The sequence below is a fragment of the Xiphophorus couchianus genome, chromosome 18, assembly GCF_001444195.1.
Source record: "Xiphophorus couchianus chromosome 18, X_couchianus-1.0, whole genome shotgun sequence".
Classification (NCBI taxonomy): domain Eukaryota; kingdom Metazoa; phylum Chordata; class Actinopteri; order Cyprinodontiformes; family Poeciliidae; genus Xiphophorus; species Xiphophorus couchianus.
The window spans coordinates 8,167,354-8,186,438 of NC_040245.1; the positions used below are offsets into that span (position 1 = coordinate 8,167,354).

Here is a 19,085-nt window from a genome sequence, read left to right on the forward strand (position 1 = left end):
CCTGATTCTCCAGCTAGATTTGCATGATAAATTATATAACTGACTGAATCTTATTAATTTGATGTTTATTCAAACATTCTGACATTTAGTCGCTGTAGTTTTTATTGACTATCTAGCTAGTAAGAGTATCACCTTATGTTTTTATCGCTACATCCTAAATGCTAAATACCAAAGAAAGGCTCTCATTCTGTGACTTTCTGAATCGTCTCCAAAGTCTCGGTTGGCAGGATGACAGCTCCACAAGGCAGCAACTGTTAATGCCGAAAGACACTAAAGATAAGAGGGGGCAAAATCTCAGCTCTGACACAAAAATGAGCTCTGTGAATACTTGGCGACAAATTTTCAATATTTCATTGAGCACTGGCGGGATAAGAAAAATGTTTTTCATATTCATTATTCATGATTCTTAAAGGTGAATGTTTCTTACCAAACACATCAGCCTTGGGCCACTGTCAAAACTGTTGCATAAATTAAGGACAGCGTATCACCACATCAAGCATATACATTTCCATGAAGAATAATCCCCCCCTTAAAAATTTCTTCTGCTTTTGATTTTGTCTCACTTAAATATTTTAAATAATCTAAGAAGTTAACACTAGACGTATAATCTAAGTAAACAGATCATGCATATTTTGAAATGGTGTTTAATCTAGCTTTCTACACTTACCTTTTCGTAACTGGAAAGGTAATTGCAGCCTAAATCTAATGGTTCCAATACCTTTGGCAGCAGCAACGACTATCAAGCGAGGAATTTTTGGATTCAAATTTAAACCCATGGTTTCAGTATGGCTGCTCTAAACTTTGATTTTGAAACCAAACCATTCAGAGTTTTAGTTTGTTCTTCTGCTGCATAACTAAAAGCATTGCCAAAAACTTTCGCTCAGAATTTTCTGGTAGAGAGCAGATTTCATGGCTCCATCATAATGTCAACTTGTTCACTGTTGTCCAAAGAAAAGTAATTTGCTACAGTGCCATCAGAACAAGAAGAAGGTTTAAGGCTACAGTTCCAGAAAATCACATTTCTGCTTTTAGATCGTTTTAAAGGCAGACACTGCATCAACTCTTTTAAAACTCAAAATCAAAAAGGAAAATTTTGAAAGAGATCCATTTACTTGCTTAATCTTAACCCAAGGGTCGGCTGGGCCCTATCTCCAGCAGGCCAGGGAACTTTGGAACACGGTGACAGACAGCGTAACACAGAAACACACCATATAAAACAACCATGCGCACACTCGGTCACACCTGGGGGAATTTAGTGTGTTGTAATAACCTAACGTACACAGTTTGGCCTGTGGGAGGAAGCCGTAGTGCCCAGAAGGAACCCATACATTAATAAGGTGAACATAAAAACTCCACACAGAAAGACCCAAGGGCCTGGATTCAAACCCAGAAACGTCTTGCTGAGAGACATTAGTGCGTATGACTGCTCTACTATGGAGTCCATTATCTTGCCAAAGAAGACAAATTAATGCCAAAATTGAAATAGTACCTTTCAAGCAGTCATGTTTAGCGTATGCAGGATGAACTGTAGTTGTGTTTATACACAGCAGAGATAAAAACAGCTAAAGGCTTTCAAAATTCTGACAAATGTTTTCCTCAAGATGTCATTAGTTCTTTTGCATCTTATTATTCGTTAGGATTTTGAGTCTTTTTATTGTGTTTAGTGCAAAACAAAATATTTTGGGGGGGAGTGGAGGAGGAACTGATTTCTTATTCTGCACAGACCCAAAACAGAAGGCATGAACACTATTCGTTACGTTTGTGTTTTCTGCATTTCAATATGGTCATCCTCACAGAAATCATTGCTGATAAAATATCCCAAAGATTTTAGGTTGTACAATCATAACTAAAATATAAAATCATGTGATGATTTAGCTCTACAATTTGAAACTTTCTCAAGTCAAACTTATTTTTAAATGAAATGCTGCATCTGGAACTGAAATCCACTATTAAAACATATAGTAAAGCTGAAAAAGCAGGTAATTTCCAAAGTCAATTAGTTACAGTAGATTTTATTCAGGGGTCTATTTTATTTATACATTAGAAAAAGTCTATTTTCCCTCACATTCCCAAACATGCACCACCTTATTTTGGTAAATCCTGTAAAATCCATGCAAAACACATTTTTATTGTAACTTTACAAACTTTACAATTTCATGGGGTATGATTAGTTTTACAAGAAGCAATATATTTCATAATTTATATACACTGTTAAGACTGTTTGTTTCTTGTCAGCTGGCAGTGTTTGCCATGGCACTCCTTGCCTTTAATGCACTGCTAGCCAGTTGGCAAACAGTGTGCGACGCCCTGCAGCCTAAAATCTTTGAACAGCTAATAGGACTGTAATGGCTTTTTCTCTCTGCTTTAATGTTTTGCAACAGCACTTATTTGCAGTTTTTGGTCAGGAGATCTGTATACTTTCTCTTGTCTTGTTTCAGAGACTTTCGCATGGCCAGCATTTTACAAAAGCCTTGAGAGATTTGCTAGTAACCAGTAGCTTTGATGTTTAATCTTTCAGCTCCACTTTGACATGCTGATGTAGATGTGTCTCCCTTGTAGATATAGGTCAAGAAACTTACACTTTTTAGAGCTTTGGGTGAATTTATAGCAACACAGTTATTATGAAAAGCTTCTGATCCTCCTTGTTTTGCATAGAATCAATGGCACTGTACTTTCTAAAGGAGACCAAGCATCACATTACTGTAATTTTCAAAGAGCTGCTGGTCCTCGTTCCATTATTTCTGTTTCATCCTGTATAATGAACCATCTTAGTATAATTACTCATCCTTGATTACTGAATCTGATCTGGGCTTTTTTGTTGTTGTTGTTGTCACTGCCACAATTATTACTGATGACTCAGTGTGTACAGCAGGCAGCAAATAATACCAGAACAAACTGATATAGAAACCATGGCTATAAATGCAAGAACACAGCTGTACATTGATATGAACAGCTGCGGTTATGTCACTTCTCTGTAAAGGAAAGTGAGATTTGTGTATCACTTTCCCGTCTCTCCAGCATCTTCTGTCTGACTGATTTTAATCTGTACTCTGCCAGTTAATCTCCCCTGAGGAGGACGGGAGGTCCAGGTCTGCCATAAAAACGCACAAGAGGGTGTCTTTTTAATCTTCCATTTTATCAAACCCTCTGGGAATATATAACACGTTACAGAACAGCTTGGAGTTATGGGGCTGTAGTTGGAAACTCTTTGAGAAATTGCAAGATCTTATCACATCAGGTGACTTAACGCTGACAAGTGCATCCTCAGCTCCGTCAAATCTGCAAGGGTGCACAAAGCCTGTTTTGGTCCGATAGCTGAAAACGACCAGTCTAGACAACACTAACGACTCTCATCTGTCACTGCAAGACATCTGATAATATTGAACCTTAATTCTGGCTGTCACTCCACAGCCTGCTGAAAGTGCTCAAACATTTATCTCTGTTGGAACATGCTTTGTCTTGCAGCTCAGTGTGTCCTTTGATCATCTCCTAATTAGGTTTGATGGAAAATGCATCCACCTTTTGTGTTTTGCTCTGATTTGCAGCACAACAGCCGTTCAGACAGACAGCGAGAGGAAAACAAAGGAAAAGATTATACAGGAGGTCTTCTGCACTGAGCACATTTGTTGGGAGAGTAATGCAAAGAGATTGAATCATATCATTCACAATATATCCAGAGATCTCTCACAGCACACATAATGCTGCTATCACTCATGACGTGACATGTAATCCAGCTCGGTAAATTGAATAAAGCTGAACAATTTTAAAGTCTTTACAGGTCTTGTGGAATTTAGTTTTTACCTGTTTGCAGGTATGGAAAGCCTGTTAAATCTGACCGACATTTCAACTAATTTACCATAGGTGAGTATAGCACGGTTCATTCAGTTCAAATAAATGAAATAATGTATTTTTCACTCAAATCAACCACTTGCTTGCAGTACAGAGGGATGAATAATGCATGCAAAGCCAGGTACAGTTGTTGAAGCATTGAGCATAACGATGTGCACATTTTTGGTCAATAGTTTTCTGCCACAAGTTGTTTTGCTTTTTGATTCACTGTAAAAATGCTGATAACTACTGTATTTAACACCATCAGAGACATACAAATTAAATGCGCTTTAACATGGAACTATTAAAATGGCACAGTTGGGGCCAAATTTGGCATTTTCTATATGTCCACTGGATTGTTTACATATTACAACGTCTCAATTTTTCCTCTGCTTAACTTCATATACATATTTATTTGTTAATATGTTTTGAGTTGACAGAGGTTTGGGGCTTCATTATAATTATTCTCTACAGAATACTTAGTCTAAAATTGTTTTTTTTAAAGGTGAACTAGAAACTTTTAAATTTGTTCTGTAACATCTGTACTGATATTTACGACTCCTGACAAATTTCACGATGTTTCTCTTTGCTAGAACATAAAATAAATTCCAGATAGACCTCGTGGTTGTAGAAACACACATTTTAATATGGGTATGCCATCTTTCAAGCAGAGAAGAAAAATACTTAATCATTTTAAAATGGTAACATTAACAATAAGATAAGATAACAGTCAAGAAAGTTTTAATCCCTAATTGAAAACATTACATTATATATATCCAATGAGAAAATATTTTTTTATGTTTTAAATTCATTGATTTTTGAGACAATATGCCTACTCTACTATTAGAAGCGATCATCTGATCCAACACAACTCCTGACTCTCTGACTGCTTCATGAAGCTGACACTTTGTTTCAAACGTCAAAAGAGCTTCTGACCTAAATCCTACTGAGATTTTGAAGCAAACATTTGCGTTCTTCTGGATGAGCAACTTTTAATGTTCTTCATCAACATCTGGAAAGTATCACTCCCTTGTGGTAGAGCACTGCTTTTAACGTCTGACTAATTAGTAAATTTTAAGAGTTACAGCACACTCCCATTATTGGTTGCTAGTTTCAAGGTGGTGTTGGGTTAGAATGGATTAGGTTTGTTACAGTTTATTGTACCTCATACCCACTTTATACAGGTAACATGTTCGAGGCAGCATCGTATTGAGGGACAACTCAAATAAAAAACAGTTATCTGTCTATTCTCTGTTGCTTACCATCATGCTCCATCAATGACGAGTGGGTGTTTTCTACACAGAGAAAGAAAATATGGCCAAACACCACAGCTGGACAATTATAAAGACGCTCAATTCTTGATTCACTGCTCCCAATATGGTAATATTTTATTTCTCTTAAAGGAATATGAATTGCATTTGATCATTTCTTGTTCAAAATCTAAACTTTTCACATACTGTCTTCAGATATTGCTGGGACCTTCTATTATTAGTTGTTTTGGGCCTGGGGAGCTTGTTTATGTAACAAGTTAATTATATTACTTGAAGTTAAACTTCGAATTCCACCAAATCAGTCATTGTATGTTATGTAAATCAGTTATTTCTTATTATAAGTACCTGTTTGAAGTGAGCAGTTAGTTTTCCTATTGCACTTGAACGCACCTCACGCAGCGTACTGACGTAGCTTGTTGCATGCGGAAGTTAAACGCTGCGCTGGGCTAGCAGGAGGCAAGACGTGCTACATTATCGGTCCAGATGTAAAACATTTTTCTTGGTTAATTCACATTTCATAAGTTATATATTTATACCAGTATCTGAGGGAAATGTTTTTTTCTTGACCGTGGAATGTTATATGGTCTATTTAAGCCGGAATTAGATTGTATTTAAATGTACAGCAAGCTAATACGAGTTCCTGTGGTACAGTTACGCTAGCTTCATTTCACGCAATTGTGACGGGATTTTCTTGGTTGTTTTGATTTGATTTGACAATTTTTTTCTTTATTTTGGATGTTATTTTCTTGCAAAAGGAGGCGTTTTGGACCAGATTGTGCAGAGTGCTCACTGCTGTTTCTTTTGATATTTGAAACAGACAAAAGATGGTCGACCCAGATCTGGCTCCTTATTTGATACACCAATAGAAACATACAACGGCGAGATAAAGATTGGACCGGTCACACTTATAGCAGCTTTTACAGATGAACTGTTGCTGCTCACAACAAAATCATGGAGCCACTTTAAGTTAAAAAGGAACAACTGTAGAGCTTAAATTTTAACCAGACAAAAGATTGCATAAAAACAGCACTAAAATTACAAAGTCAAAGTACCTAGAATATTAAAACAGCACTGTTTTGATTAAATCAGACCACCAAATTGAAGTAACAATGGTTATTCATGAGTACAGGGAAATTACTTCATAAAACCTTAGTGAAGCGTGTCTGTTTCTTGTCTGCTGCCCTTTAAAACAGACCCCCAGTCTGTTTTAAATATCACACTTGATTAAATTCTTGTTGCAACGCTTCGATAAATATTGCTGCACTATGACTCCATTACTGCTGTGTGAATGTACATTAGACCTGCTTTCAATGTGGCCAGAGGGAAAATAAAGAAGCCAATCAAGATAATGCAATAATTATAGCAGTTTAAGTCGTATTAAGGCCAACTGGGCCATTGAACTGATCTGAGCACATTTATATCGTTGCGCATGCCTGGCTTTTTTAAACACCGACAGGGGACAAAACTTTGAGTGCTTATGTGTCTATTAGCAATATTTTTCATGTTGGCAATACGCCTGAGCAGAAATTATATCACTGACGAAGCCATTGAAGCCACTGACAGTTTAATTACACTGGTTAATATTTCAAACACGCTTGAGGATTCACTATAAATCATGCCTCTCATTTTAGCACTGTTAAGTTCAGGCTTTAGACACTTGTGAGAAAAATGTTTCTTCTCAAAACAATTTCAGCCACAATTTTCTAACCAACTGACACAATTCTTTGCCACTTGAGAGCAATATCAATCAGATCCAATCAGATATAAAGAGCTTGAAAAATAAAAGCAACTACTCCCTAAAAACTGCATCCAACATGGGTTACTTTGCTTTCCGTCATGGGTCAAATTTGTATCAGTCCACATTCTGTCATGTTAGATCCAAAAGACTCAACGCATACAATTTGGATTTTACATAAGAGATAACAACCAAAGCTTTGCTAAATTTTTGTCAAACCTTCTTATATGTAAAAATCTGCTTGTTGAACTGCTGTGTTCTGTTCCCCGAGCTAAAAGTCCCACTTTTTTCCATCTAAAAACTGACATTTTTGTCCATTGTTCACAGTAAATAAAACACAAACTCAGTTAAATTAGATAAGCGTTCGTGAACCTCCAGTTTTAAGAATTGTCATATGCTCTCAATTAGGTGAAGGTGTAAACTGTAAGTGGGCCATTCTAACACATGAATATACTTTGACCTAAGCTATTTTAACATAGCTAGCTAGCTACGGTATGTATTTAGCTTTGTCTTTCCACACTTCCCTGATCCTGCTGCAGAAAAGCATCCCCACACCATAATGCTTCCACTATCATGTGTCTCTATAGGGACTGTGTGTTCAAGTTGTCTTGAACTTAAAGAGTTTTGCTCTTTTTCTAAAAATTCTGGTTTGGTTTCATCTGATGAAAAACTTGCCACTTGTTTTCTTTGTCCCCTAAATTAGTTTCTGGCAAAATGGAAACTGGACTTTTGTGTCTTTCCTTTAATAATGGTTTCTTGCAAATATTCAGGTGGAGTCTGTGACTTTTGAAGGGAAATATATGCACTGGACTTTATTTGGGAGAATCAGAGTAATAAGGGGTAAATACAAATGCAAAGAACGTGATAATTGTTTTCCAAAACTAATTGAAAACAATGCATGTTTTTCTTTTCACTTCTAAGGTGTGTGATGATTTTGTTTAACTATTATCTAAATCTGAAAACAGTACAGAGAACTTTGTGGTAATGATGCAAGAAAAAATGTCCAAAGGATTTGAATACTTAAATACTTCTAAATATTTAAACACATATAAGTGTTTAAGTATTTAATAAGCAATTTTACCATTAAACACTAGACACAGAATTTACATTAAAAAGTTTACAACAGTAAAAACCCTAATGTTAGAATATGATTAAGATCATTTTAATCAAAACTTCACGAAGTGATTGTTGTTTAGTTGGAGTTGTCATGCTGCTTTTCATTTCCCAATACCTGCACACGTAGACAAGGAGAGTAACCGTTCATGTTTGCATTCTCTTTTTGCTGCTGCCATCACTGTGATTATGCTCTAATTAGCCAATGTTTAAAGCGTGCAGCCTGGCATGCTTTTAGAAAAACAGCAGGATGACAAAAGAATGACAATACATAATTGTTGCTGATTGCAGTCAGACCCATCTGAAGTTTCACTGATTTCATCTTGAGTCAGAGTCCTGATTAAAATGCAGATTGTTTTCCCCTCTAACACTGCAGAGTATTGTTCTTACTAAAGGGCCACAGGTCACAAGTTCAAGATGTTAATATTTTATCCTGATATGTTCAGCCAAAGTTTTTCCATACGTTGAAACATACAATTAAAAATATGTGCTTTTCATTTTATTCATAAATCTGATTCAGACTAAAAATATCAGTACGGATTAATAATTTTTAAATATTTCCCACCGATGTAAAGCAGGAAATATAGTTTCTAGAAATACAATACTTGCACTGATTTTGTGTTTCCATGTTACAAGAAGACCAACTAAATAACTTTTGAAATCCATCTTGGTATCCAAACAACATAATCATGCAGTTTTGTTACTTAGAAATCAATAGAAAGTAAACTTTTATGTCAAAAATGGAAAAAAAGGAAACTTCAATTTAGATGATCTTAGTCAAGACAAAGATGATGAAATTGGTCTGCAGCATTGCAGGAGTCTGAGTTTCAAAAAAACTGATGCCAGATGCATCATGGAGCTCACGGCTAGCTGTGAAAGTACAAAACAAAAAGTTTTTGTGGCTATCATAGCTTACTAATGATTAAAAAAAAAAAAAAATCTTTGTCTCAGTTTTGTCCACATCTCTCCTTAATAAGATTCTGCTGAGTGAGACATTAAAACAAGCTCCCTTCCATGTATTATTTCCATTAACTTGCACAAAATCCAGAGTTTTTCTCTCATATAAAAAGCCACAGATGGAACCCGAGCTTGCCCTCACCTCTCAAAATAATTACATTTCATGCAGAGATGAATGTGAGCAGGTGGCCATTTTTCTCTGCTTGCTGTGTCTCGGAGATAAATGAGGGGAAAAGTGTGTGAGGAATTTGGACTAGGTGCTGTACCAAGGCAAAGCCACAACACAGTGAAATGCTTTTCTTGATGATTACTCAGCAACTGTGTGGAACTGTTTCATTCTAACACAAAATTATGAACACAGAAAAGTATAAAAAGGCTCCTTGAAATGCAGATGTTCACCTGGTACAGCAGTAGGGATTTCTGTGGGTAAAAAAACAGGATTGGAGCAAATTCAGAAGACACAATTAGCTGCAGGCATGTGCAGCGGTTCTGCAGAAAACATTATTGCAACACATGTTACAGTCTTTGGACCACGATAGAAGGAGACAGACACAGCCAGGTGTTGCACTGCTGAAGCAAAATCAAGAGTGTGAATCTGATCTTGTGTGACAGCAATACAAAAGTCTTCCTTACTAACTCAGCCATGTCACACAGCCCTGCAGTACGTGCAGTTTGCACAGTTTCGGAAATGAAAAATAGAAGTTCCCTTTAACAGGTGCTTTCACTCTTCTGTCACCAAATACAATGCACTCGTTGGATGTGTTGTAAAAGTATTCATAACTCTTGACCTTTTCACATTTTGTCATGCTACAAACACAAACTTTTAATTATTGGGAGAGACCAAATCAAAGTGATGTAGGAACGATTGGTTTGCGCACTGTATATATAAACATACACACACACATGCACACACACACGTATGTATGTGTGTACGTATGTATGTATGTATGTATGTATAAATATATAATGTAAAATACTATATAGGCTGCACAGTGGCGCAGTTAGTAGCACTGTTGCCTTGCAGCAAGAAGGTCCTGGGTTCGATTCCCGGCCGGGGTCTTTCTGCATGGAGTTTGCATGTTCTCCCTGTGCATGCGTGGGTTCTCTCCGGGTACTCCGGCTTCCTCCCATAGTCCAAAAACATGACTGTCAGGTCAATTGGTTTCTCTAACTTCTCCCTAGGTGTGTGTGTGAATGGTTGTTTGTCCTGTATGTCTCTGTGTTGCCCTGCGACAGACTGGCGACCTGTCCAGGGTGTACCCCGCCTCTCGCCCGGAACGTAGCTGGAGATAGGCACCAGCAACCCTCCCGACCCCATTAGGGACAAGGGTGAACAGAAAATGGATGGATGGATGGAAATACTATATAATTGTAATGGTGAATTTTTACAGTTAACTTTTGAGATTTGTTTCCTCGTCTCTCCTAGAAACTTGGACTTCTCATTCAGATTCAAGGGCAATAAATGTAGCTCTCTAATCTAATCTTTTTGTGCAATCAGCAGCTGGCAGATAGTGAGTATCCAGAATAATTTAATCTCTCTCTGTTTCCCAACACTGTGACAGCACACTGTTTATATTACTATTAGACCAGATATAAACTGGTCTTGCACAGCTGACAGTTGAGAGCTGATCACATTTTGACTTTCAGTGTTTGTCCTCTGAGGATTTTGCTGCTCTTACATGTAACACTTACAGGTTGCATTTTATAAATTGGAAATTTCTCAAACTCAGTTATTAAATTTGCCACTCATTTTGTTCAATCAAATTAACCTTGAAGAGAAAAACAATGTATTTCTGAACATAAGTAATTTTTCATCCTTGACAATGTTCATTATTTTTGGGTCGTTCTTATTCTCAATAGAGAAGCAAAGAAATTACTCCTGCTGAGGAACAAACTTTAAATGTGGTTGGCTACTAAACATATAAGTTTGACTAAATAGGATCTTTTGACAGCTTTTCCAGGTCTGTATCAGTGGGAATATGTTGTACTCAACCAAACTGTTTGCTGACATTGATGGTAAAACATCAAAACCATTTTCTATATATAATTTATTTTCTATATATAAATTATTTTTCTACATATAATTTATATATAGGAAATGTGCAATATCTGACCCAAATGTAAGAATTCAGTCCATGTATATCCTCTAATTATACGACAGAGCGTATCATGTTCAGGATATACACTCCTGCAGATTTATAATTTACAAAGATTGTTTTCAGCAATGTGTCAGATGTCTACATTGGTTAATGGCTTGTTTAAATTACTGGAATTAGACTTCCAAGTGATGTGGAAAGCAATTAGGGAGTACAATACCATGGATACTGTGTGTGTTCAGAGGATAATGTGAATTTAGCTCTGTAGGCTACTTAGAGAGGTACTGTGGGAGTAATTATCTTCGTCTTCTTGGGTCTCATAAATATCTGCACAAATATTGATCCTTATTCGTAAGATGTTTGCATCAAAGGATTTATTTTGCAATGATGGACAGACATTATTTTGCTGTATTAAATACAGCGGAGTGGAAATATTCTGCTCAAAGATTTGTTCTATTTTGCTTTTTGTCACAGTTAAAATGTTTCAAGGCATTAAACACATTTCTATGAGACAAAGATAACCAGAAGAAAATAGAAAAAGAAGCCTTGGAACTCCACAGAGCCCCGAGTGAAAATGTTGGGGCTCTGTGGATCAGTTGTGCTGCCATAAACAGCAACAACAGACGTCCGTAAAACTGTCAGCCTTTTACATCACTTTGGAGAAAATTGGTCCCACTCATCTGTGAAGAATTGTATTGATTCAGCCACAATGAAACAATGGAGGATTTTTGAGCACAAAAGGGAGTATTTAGATAATCTCACTGTATCTCAATCCAATCTGGACTTCATTTCCTTTTTTGAGTTTTTTAAGATGACATTGCTGTTGTTCTGATAACTTTGCTGCAGCATAACACAAGTGTGACGGAACTTGGGTTTACAAAACGAAGGCTGGACATTCCCCATCAGAATTTTATGCTAAGATCAGAATTCATGTTTTCATCCATTATGACAAATCATCCAGGTCCTGAAGCACAAGAAATCTATTTTGACACTACAGCTTTCCATCTAAAATAATCTTTGCTGCTTCATAAAGCTCATTCATGAGAAAAGGGAAGAGATTTTGTATTAAAATTGCTCCTCTTCTCTCTGGTATGGAGTTGCATCCACTGTGTTTGTCACCTTCCTAAAATCATGACTGATATCATGATTTTAGGAAGGACATTGAGGAAGATGGAGCTTGTTGATATCATGACTGATATCATGATTTTAGGAAGGTGACAATATGATCGTTGGAGAACTGGTAGACACTAAGCAATAAGAAGAAACCGTTACATCGGCATAATACTTTAGTTTTAGTAGAGGATGTCCTCTCTGAGTGTTTTAGTAGCTTTTCTTATACGATCATGACTGTAGCTTAAATAAAAAGTGAGATTTGACTCCTGCACCTCTTCTCATCTGCTCTGTTCTGATGGTTCTGCTGGTGAAAGTGAATGCAGTTAACAGTTATTGAACATGTTTGGCATGACTTCAATGTTTAAAGCACCTTAACGGTCAGGGTGTGTTGATGGACCCATTGGATGACATGTAAACAGTTTTAGGGTTAAAGCAACAACTGAATTCTACAATTCACATTTTTCTCCCATCAGCATGGTAAATTTGGAGGTGAGGGAGGCCCGAGGGCATATGTGTCAACACTAACTGCAGCTAAGCAGCTATAATGTTACAACCACCACAGGCCTGGGTATTAAAGAACATCCGGGTGTTCCCTGGGGCTGCTTTTAACAGGCTCCCAGCAACACATCCTTTAGGTGCTGTGAGGAGACTGTTGGGGGTTTGGATGGTTGCTAGCAGACACTAGATTTAGATCTAGAGATTTTAAAAACAGAATGAACAATTCAAACAGTTTGTTGTTTTTTGTCATTGAGGCTTTTGGGTTGCAGTTTTTGCAAGGTCCACTGCTGTTCGACTGAAGTGAGGCTGCTGCTATTCATAAACTCTGTTCTCATTCATTTAAAAATGCTTGAATTAATGCATCATGCAGTCCAAAGAGAAATTAAATGTTTCAAACTTTTTTCAAGAGTCGTTATTTCAAATTATGATGGCTGTGGAGAGGAAGGACTTCTTGTAGCAGACTGGATTGCAGTGAACCTGAAGAAGACTATGACGAAAGACTAACCCATTACAGTGTTGTGAAGAGGATGCTGAGGGTTATTCACTGTGCTTTATGTTTTATGAAGCATCCATTTTTGCACAGCCATCTCCAGAGGCTCCAGCGCAGTTCACAAAACATTCAGCATTCTTCACCAGCTTGTTGAGCTTAAGTCGCAAGACCTGATACTATTCCACCACATGATAGCAAAATAAATGACACTCTCCACAACAGACTTTTAGAAGATATGCAGCATCTTGCCTCAAACAACAATGGACCTAGTATTCCTCAAGTACAGTCTGCTGCCTCTTTTTGTATAAAACGTGACGGTCTTCAGTCCTGACTGTTGTTTGCGTAAACACTGAGGTATTTATACTCCTCCACTTCTTCGCCTATGATGGAAATAGTTTTACACACTACTGTTTGTCTTAAATCTAAAATCCTATTTGTTTTTTTGGTCACATTCAAGAAGAGAGGATTCTTTTGACACCATTACCACAGAATGGTCCACCAGTTCTCTTTCTCTCTGTGAGGATTTGCTGACACTGGAAAAAAAATATCAGGTTCAGTAGAACTGCCAAAGTAGATTTAATGCAAGTTTAATGCTAGAATGTGGATTTTTTAAAGCTGCCGCATGTCTTTTATGAAAAATAAGTTTTTAACATATTTGTTTAAACTGTCACAACGTCATGGCATTATAGTTTCGAGTTCCCCCACCTCTTTCCAGTGCTCCTATTGAAAATAGTGAGGAATCACAATAATATGAAACAAGGACAATGGATTTCAGAAACGGAGTGGAAATCTTTACTCTGACATGGATTATGACCATGAAACAGCAAAGGTTGGACTGAATTCATGGTTTTGGCTTTATGAAATGAGCCATGTTTTAACGTCTTTGGCTGCTGGTTCAATGAGTTTTGCATGTAGTGTGGTGATTCTGGTGCCACTGGAAAGAGCAGAACTTGGATTTGAATCTAATAGGTAGTTTGTGTGGGTAGGACCATATTGGGCTGCCGTGTGTTTTACCGCGTCTCTAGCATCTATTTATGTTTATTTTTTTCATTTAACTGCTTAGTGTTGAAGGTAGAAAATCTCGTTTATATCATTTTGATAAACTTCTGCCTGTTACATGGATATGCTATATGCCTATATTGGTTAATGTATAAAATGTGTTTGGATTGATCACCCAGAATGCTGTGCGGTACTGGATCGGAGTTCAGTGAAATTATTGAACATGCTATCAGACATGGTATCTATTGTTATTGATCAGGTGTCTATCACAATACATATATTTATTATTATGATATATATTATTTTTTGTCCAGCCCTAGTTGTAATGTGAAAAAGTTCCAGTAGTGGTTATACTTTTACAAGGCACTACTGTAGCCGTCAATGAATTTTATCAACAAAAATAATCAACAAATACACAAATCCCTCTGTCAGTAAAGTTCACAACCTTGCACTTTCCAAACTAGCTATAAAACTCTGGCAACAAGCAGAACAACACTGCTTTATTCATAAATTATAGAGTTGCTGATCTGCCCTTTCCCTGGTTTTCCACAAATACTGAAGACTAGATTTAATGTGATGAAGCTGAACCTTGCTCTTTCAATTTACACAGTGATTCCACCTGCAGAACACTGCCTCAACACCTCTCTCTGTTCCTGTATGGGTAAATCCCAAAAGGTATTTAATTTGTTTCCTGCAAATAGCTTACATTTCATAGGTGTGTTAGAGGATGTCTACTTGAGTTACTGCACTGCTTCAAACGCCTGGAGCTATTAGACTTCTCATGAAACCGTGCCAGAGCACCGTACTATCAGGGCAGCATAAATCTAGAACCACAATGGAGACACAATCTCAAAGGAGAAGAACACATTCTGCTTTACAATGCGATTTTCCTACTTGGTAATGAGTTTTACTTTATTAACTTTTTATATTTGGATTTGATGGGAGCAATATGAAGCCTCTCATTATACTGAGCTTTGCAAAAGCTCTTATTACCATTGTAAGACAGCAGTCGCTTCAGGTTTTTTTTGTGAGATTACAGCTGGCTTGTGTTGCTTTTTAAGATGGCAATGAGCCAGAAGAAGAAATGTTTAATTTCCCGACTGAAGCTTTTACAATAACGGTCAGCAAATTTCTGAGTCAGCTCATTAATTGTCACAGGAAGTAAAAAAGGGAAATGAAAAATTGATTAGACTAAATTTCATTTCTTTTTCCCTCTTCCCGGTAATATTTATAATAATAATAATATAATATAATATCTTACAAGAACGAGTGAGCATAAAATTTTGCACTTTTTCTACCTGTGCCTCAGTTTGAGGTAAAAGTGACAGAAATATATATATTTTTTTGCCAAAACCTGCATAGACTTTAAATTAAAGATAATCGGGTTTTCCTGCCAATAAAAAGTAGAAATTTTTTAAAGTTCCCATTGGTGACATTTTAGAGGTCACTTGTTCCAGACTGAGCCAGAATTATGGCATAAAAAACATTCAGCCAGAGCCTCACTGGTCTCAGCAAGGCCTTAGAAGTCTTCTGGGGTGAATCATGAATGCGTTCCCCATCAGGAATGATGGAGGATGCAAGTTCCCCAACTGCTTTGAGCATGCACACTCCAATATATGCCATGTAGTTTGCCTATAACACTGAACTGCAAAATTTTCACCTTTCATTCTTAAACATTTTGTCATTTGATACCACTTAAAAAAATGTTAGGAATAAATTACTTTGAAAAATAATAAAAAAAGTTGTATTTGTCCTGTTAGGAGTATGGATATGCATCTATATTTGAAGAAAAATAATACATTGGGATTAAAACCTATTAACTCCGTGAAGGAAACTGAGTTTTTCTCACTGCAGTTTCAGGTTTATAGGGTTTTTTAAAGAACAATTCAGCATCAAGCTTCACAGGCTGTGTGTAATCAGCAAACAGTGATTAATAAAAACACAAAATTGGATTTTGTGCAGCTTGCAGAGTACTGCACCGGCTACGAAAGCCATCTAACATGTCTCTTCTCATGTTGCTAATGAATTGATAAAAAATCTTAAACTTTCTCCTCTTTACCAGCAAGGTTAAAATTGATGGTGCAAAAATCTCCATGATGTGTAGGGAGAAATTCTCTAATCTGTAAAGAAACTTCTTGGTGTGGATGTGACAGCCTAGGCAGTTGCACTTTGGTAACATGGTCAAGAAAGCAGCAAATGAAAATGTATTAATGTGTTAATAGTGTCAAGGCAGCCTTCACACTGAAAGAGGGTTTTCTAGATTTAGTAATGTTGGAACAGTCAAGACCATCCTAAAAACATGTTTAAATCTGGTGTGGACAAAATCCTATGATGGCTTAAAGTCATACAGCAACTCAATAACTTTAAACAACTTAATTATTAAGGCAGTGTTGCACAAAAGTCTGATAAAAGGCCTCTAGTGAAATTGAGATGCAAAACATGTTAAAATATGAATACTTTTATGTCAAAATAGAAGGCATTGTACAGCATCATTGATTATTTTGAAGATTTTTTAAGATACAGAATCTTGTGGAGAGCAAAAAAGTATGAGCAGTGAGATGTGTTTATATATATATTTATAAATGAAATATAACCTCAACATGCAATCCCAGTCCTGATGCCGCACCCCCCGCCCCCAAAACACACACCCTCACATGTTTTTTCTTAATAATAATAGTAATAATAATAATTCACAGTAACAATAGAAAAACATTTACATCTGTGAACTGGTACCCTTTAATAATACAAACACATTCTATACATACATGTTTTAACAGGTTAGAAGGGTTTTTATCATAACTCTGTTTTACTCTTCTCATTATGTTCATCTGAGGTATTTGTTCTCCAGTCATCCCTTAACCACTTATTGAAAACAGCAACAGGGTCTATGTTCCAGTGTTTATGGAAGGATATAGGCACCTGGTGAGCTAAGAGGTCCTTGGAGTAGTCCTCTGGGCGCGCCTGAAAGCAAATAACATATCCAGTTAATGTATTTATATTTCAAAGTAGCCTCAGCAACACTGAATGATAAAAAACTCAAGGAAATTATTGATGTAATTATGACCTCAAATAATAAAATATTAAAGCAGAAAAGCACACGTATAAATACTTAAATGATTGATATATAAATTCCTCCTTGCCCTATGGTGCCTTGGAAAAACCGTAATGACACTTAAATTATTTTTGAACATTTTGTTACATTAAAACCACAAACCTTAATGTAATTTATTAGAATTTTATATAATAGACTGACACAATGCAGTATATAATTAAAGTGGGGAAAAATATGTATGGTATGGCATACATACCTATTGCTGAGTCTTTTAGAAAATTTCTAAGTCTTGCACATTTAGAGATCAAATTTATGCCCATGCAAACTATCCCACACTATGTTAGATAGGATGAAGACCGCATGCCTTACTGCTAATATTTTCTGATTCTTATTTCCTAAAAGAAAACAAACTCTTTGCACTTTATAGTTTTGCTTATTTTTTGCTGGTTTGTCACATGAAAATCCCGAATAAATTAAAAGATGTTTGTGGATGTAATGTGACGACATTTAAACACTTTTAGAGAAATGCTTTGGCACCACATGTTTTAATATTATGGGATTTGCAATAAAGATGCTCACTTTGCAAACTTTATTCATCTCATAAAAGTGACTATCCTTCATCCTTCTTTTATCCATTTATTCAACCATTTATTTATTTTCATCCATTGTAATTGCTTGTTTTGTTTTTAGACCTTTGTAGCCTTTGAAATCTCAAGATATAAAGGGCATGATGAATAAAATATATTATTATTATATTGTACAAAACAGCAGCTGTAAGGTTCTGAAAAGCAAATGTGGTCTACATTAACACTTATATTATTGTTAGGCAATTTTTTGTTACTGTTCTTAACACATTCATGACTGCGACAAATACACAGCTCAACAAAATATTAATGATGTTTGCTCACCATAACATGTAGGACTTTTTCTCTATGGCTTTTGCTTTTGTAATTTTGCTTTTATCCATCAAAAGATATGATTCAATTATTCTGCTTTCTGACTGAACATTCTTTGTACCAATTACCTTTTAGAACCACTTCAGCTAAGGTTCAAACTGAACTTAGCTCATCCTAACAAGCAACATAACACTTCAGAGGAGAGTCAGGTCAGGGGAAATTCCTGCAAACAACCGTCCACTCTTTGAGGTCTGCAGCACAAAGTTATTGTGCTCATTCTAACAAAAACGCATCGTGCAAACTCACCACGTTTTTGCCGCCACTGATTTTCACTCCACTGAAATAATGAGTACATCATGTTCACACATAGAGCTGACTATCTGCAGTGAACTCAGATTTTCTCTATCTCCTTGCATGGCTGATTGCTTCATGACTGACTGGTACATGTTCTTTCATCCCCCCCCTTAACTCTCCTTGTGCATAAAATATTCCAAAAACAAGTCTAATATCCTTTTCCTTATGTCTTTACTGCAACATGACAATCAAGTAAAAATAAATTACTCAAAACTTTGGAGTGTGTCAGTCCATTTGTAATTAATTAATTAATTGATATGTGTTTCACTAAGTGAATTGAGTTGCTGCAATAAATGAACCTACTATGCAAGAAGCACAATTCAAGGCAAAATAATAACTTTAGAGCATTCTATCAAGATAACATGTCATAAAACATTGTAGCTACAAAAAATAAAAGGAGAGACATTGAAATGAAAAATCTGAATACAACCTGGTGAAATAGTGGACTGTGTGTGATGGGAAGCCCGAGAGCATTGAGGCACATTCCCAGCACCATGTCATCAGGCGCATCGTTACTGTAGCACTTGCAGCCGCTGTTAAGAAGTCGGACCACAGCCTCCCTGCTGAACACCATGCTGCAGCAACACAGCAGACATTCAAAATAAGGCAAACATACGCCAGCCACTGAGGCAGCAAAGTAAATCAACAGTGTACAGATCCTGAAGAATCAGAATCAGATTTAT

General features: G+C 36.5%; 1 protein-coding gene across 1 annotated transcript in view; it reads right to left on the reverse strand.

The window, feature by feature from the left end:
• Positions 1–16,542: 16,542 nt before the first annotated feature.
• Positions 16,543–19,085, reverse strand: part of b3glcta (beta 3-glucosyltransferase a) — an 85,005-nt gene continuing 82,462 nt past the window's right edge. The window contains exons 14-15 of the mRNA XM_028045145.1: positions 18,833–18,977; positions 16,543–17,061 (exon numbers count right to left, since the gene is read on the reverse strand). Coding sequence (XP_027900946.1) covers positions 16,894–17,061; positions 18,833–18,977 — 313 coding nt within the window. The 3' untranslated portion in view covers positions 16,543–16,893. The remainder of the gene's footprint in view (positions 17,062–18,832; positions 18,978–19,085) is intronic.